We start from the raw sequence: 3,935 nt of genomic DNA on the forward strand, positions 1-3,935 counted from the left end.
CAACTATCGGTAGGCGTGTACAGAATTATGGCTCCAGGAGCCATAAGCCAATAGAGGAGAAAAGAAGCAAACGGCACGAGTTCCTATGCACAGTTCATATAGTTACCTAGTTAGTTTCTGTATCGCATACCGTGTACGTACCGCGCCACATGTAATTGCACCCTAAAGCCTAGACACTGCGTGCGATGCAGTGCAACATGCATGAAACTTAATGAAACTAATAGCTCTAGTTGCGCGAATCAAAAGATTTGTTTTCCTTTGGATACCCTGAGACACGAGGAACATCTTCGTTGGTTGATCAGTTGATGGTTGATCACACTTCACAGTTGATCAGCAGGGGGATGTAGATTAGATCGTGAGGTCTGAACCTGAGCACTTTGAGCTGAGAGTTTTCGTTTTGGTCGCGAGAGTCAATTGTGGTCGCCGACGATCGCGGTGTTTGCACTCGTAATATTGCAAGACGTTGCTTGATGCTCGATGCTGAAGCGTGAGTGAATACATCGAAACACATCGTCATATCGGTCGGTGTCGTTGACTGCTGCTGGTTGTGATTGCCAGCTCGATCACAGTGGATGAGCGTCTCGCACACTTGGAATGAGATCGCCGTTGTCGCACAGTCTTACTGGGTTACGACATCGTCACAAATGACGCAGGCTCGGCTACCAGATTGCGGAATTCCATTCCGTCGGGCGCTCGTCTCTTTGATTAGGAAATATGCCCTGTAAAAAATAGAGGACATGAGGAGTAACGCGACGGTCCTTCGTCGTTGATCCGTCGCTAGGACAACGTATTTTAGGAAACGCACGACTCCGATGCTGGGAGCATTCCTCTAGTTTCTTCACTACTCGAAAGATCTATGAATACGGTCGACACGCTGTATTATCTCACGACAAGTCTCAAGCGAAGACTGAGGAACCATAACAGATATGTAACAATAAGGTATCACCTAGTCGTCTACCTATTTTTATGTCTTCTTTCCTCCATCTCTCCTAGAGTGTCAATCTTATTCATACAAGTGCAGTTTTGCAGAACTTGTTAACATTGCAAATCCTTGTTTATTTTTCTGTAAACTTCAAATACCCAGCTATTTTGATGTTTACAAGATATCTCAAAGAATAAAGTACAAGAGTTAACCATGAAGCAATTTTTGTGTCTCTTGTAGTTAGTAATTTGATATTCTTATTCTCTTTCCTTGGCATTACAATGAGTCTTTAGGGAATATCTACATATCAATGGTGCTTTCCAGCAAGACAAACTTTCACACAAAATCATTATTCTAATGATGCCAATGCTAAACAATATGATCACTGTCTCTTGCTGAAAGCATCACAAATCTCATGGCTTGAATCGCTTGAATGTCTGTACTTAATGGAGATAAATAGAAATATTACATTTAATATAGGCCATAAGTGACAAAGATATCATTTTTCAGTTTTCCATCAAGACTGCCAATGTAAGACTGAATTACTGATGCATGGCATAATTATCTTTGATGTCAAGTACGGTCTGTATCAATGGGAAACTGTTTTTCATGCTTCAAGGTGCCACTTCCACCATCGACCAGTACTGATCACACGATTGTATTGGAGCACAAAGACGGTAGATACAATCAATTTTTTCTTCTTTTACATATTACTTTTTAGATTCTTTTTAGTGCAAAGTATACATATAAAAAATTATTTTATTGCTAACTTATTCAGTTTCGCTCCTTTCATGCTACACAAAATAATTCATAAGTTTTTATATATAATTAATTATCTTTTATAGATACGATGGAACTCAGAGGTTTGTTTCCAAATTCTTGCCAACAATCCAGTTCTTTTGTGCCTGAAACACATATAAATGGGAACAGAAAATCCACAAGTATGCTACCTACATTTAATAATGTAGGTTCGGATAATTGCGGATCTGTACCTAATGTACAAAGTAATCTGCGTTTATCGCGAGGGTTCTATGCACGATTACAGCCATTAGGACGATCCAATACATCATCGGGTCTTAATTTAAGTATTGAAACTAGGCAGCAAAGGGAACCTTCAGAGAGCAAACTAAATGCTCTTTTCGATCAATACAGGGTATGGCACAAAAGATACTTTTATGTAAACAGAAAAAACATTGAGAGACCATGTATTAAATACATAAAACATTTAATAGTTTAATAATTTAAGCATTTAATAATTTAAGATTATAAAGAATTATACAAATACTATGATTAATATATTTCATATGTTTGCTTTTAAGGATCCTCATGAAGATGTAATATTAGCTGACGGTATAGAAAGACTCTGTAATGATTTGCAATTATCACCCGATGAATTTAAAGTACTTGTACTTGCATGGAAGTTAAATGCAGAGCAAATGTGCCAATTTACGCGCCAGGAGTTTGTTACAGGATTAAAAACGATGAAAGTCGACAATATACGTGGTGTACAGGCACGATTGCCTGAGATCGTTCAAGAATTAACAATCAATAGTGATTTGTTCAAGGATCTCTATCGATTCACATTCCGATTTGGCCTCGACGTAATGTCTGGTCAAAGAATCTTACCAGTTGATATGGCGATCGATCTTTGGAGACTCGTCTTTACGATACGTGAACCTCCACTCTTATCGCGATGGCTAAACTTTCTAGAATGTCATCATATCCGGGGAATACCTAGGGACACTTGGAATATGTTTCTAAACTTTGCCGAGAGCATCGGAGATGATCTTGGTGCTTATGATGATGCAGAAGCGTGGCCAAGCTTATTTGATGATTTTGTAGAGTATGAAAACGACCAAATGAACCAAAATATCACTAAGGATGACATTATGAAAGATACTTCTATTGACAAAGCTTAATGTTCTTGTTCTAAAAAAAAAAAAATAACAGTGAGAAGCGAAAGATATTATCTTAAATCTAATCTTTCAACAAGTTTATTTGACATTATCCTGCGATCAATATTTTATTCTTATCATTATGATCGAGAAAGCGATATTCCTAGTTATTATTGTCAGCCTTTTTTTTAGAGTTATTTGTTATTGCGTCGTTTTGTTTGTACTCGATATTCTATTTCCTAATGTAAATATAACTGATTTTGTGTAATATTTAATTGCGCCTATGATTTGTGTGCATATGGATATAAGCGCGCGCGCGTGTGTGTGTGTGTGCTTAAGTAATTCGTGAGAAATCTATATTTTAATGTGCTATCAGCAAATTACATATTATTATGTATTTGTTTTATATGAAGCTACATTTATTATCAAAGATGTATTTTTATACTTTATCTCAGAACTTGATACAATTTGCACTTTTCGGTCGATTTTTGACTCGACTCCACCTTCCACTACGCTTCTTATTTCATCATTCCGCGCGCAATTCAAATGCCACTCGACAATTACGAGAGTATAACTAAATTTTATCTTTTCTTTTTCGTTCATTATATAACTAAGGTAGAATGAAGCAACGCGCGTAAGCGCCCAATCTTATGCGCGATGCTTTACTCTGACAATTAGTTATATAATAAACGAACAAAAAGGCAGAATGAAGTTTACAACATGAGCGCCCAAAGCGGATGGATTTCATGTCTACAAGCGTTATAGCTCCTAAGCATCGAGCGGTATTTGGACTGCGCGCGGGGTGATGAAGTGAAAAGAATAGCGGAAGATGGAGCCGAATCGAAAATCGGCCGAGAAGTATATATCATGCCGAGCTCTACTTTATCTAATCGTAGGCCTGTTCTTTTTGGCTGAACTTTTGCACACAGGAGGAAAAAAGAGGAAGAAAAATGAACTAGTGCACAAGTTTAGTTAAAAAGAACAGGTGCGTGCGTGCGTGCGTGCGTGCGTGCGTGCGTGCGTGCGTGCGTGCGTGCGTGCGTGCGTGCGTGCGTGCGTGCGTGCGTGCGTGCGTGCGTGGGTGGGGTTATAAAAAAAAAGAAAATAGGGCGCGAAAA

The 3,935-nt window shown here is 38.5% G+C and overlaps 1 protein-coding gene across 2 annotated transcripts; it reads left to right on the forward strand.

The window, feature by feature from the left end:
• The first annotated feature begins 343 nt into the window (after nt 1–343).
• Nucleotides 344–3,088, forward strand: LOC108757231 (DCN1-like protein 3). Of its 2 annotated transcripts, XM_018501680.1 has the most exons (5): nt 344–939; nt 1,433–1,453; nt 1,542–1,599; nt 1,768–2,075; nt 2,242–3,088. In XM_018501680.1, exons 4-5 carry the CDS (start codon nt 1,773–1,775, stop codon nt 2,839–2,841), a joined length of 903 nt encoding a protein of 300 aa, XP_018357182.1. In that variant the 5' UTR covers nt 344–939; nt 1,433–1,453; nt 1,542–1,599; nt 1,768–1,772; the 3' UTR covers nt 2,842–3,088. The 2 variants fall into 2 exon arrangements, with proteins under 2 accessions (XP_018357182.1, XP_018357180.1); XM_018501678.1 differs by having other exon boundaries at nt 1,433–1,599.
• Nucleotides 3,089–3,935: the final 847 nt, after the last annotated feature.

The sequence above is a fragment of the Trachymyrmex septentrionalis genome, unplaced genomic scaffold (genome assembly GCF_001594115.1).
Source record: "Trachymyrmex septentrionalis isolate Tsep2-gDNA-1 unplaced genomic scaffold, Tsep1.0 scaffold134, whole genome shotgun sequence".
Lineage (NCBI taxonomy): Eukaryota > Metazoa > Arthropoda > Insecta > Hymenoptera > Formicidae > Trachymyrmex > Trachymyrmex septentrionalis.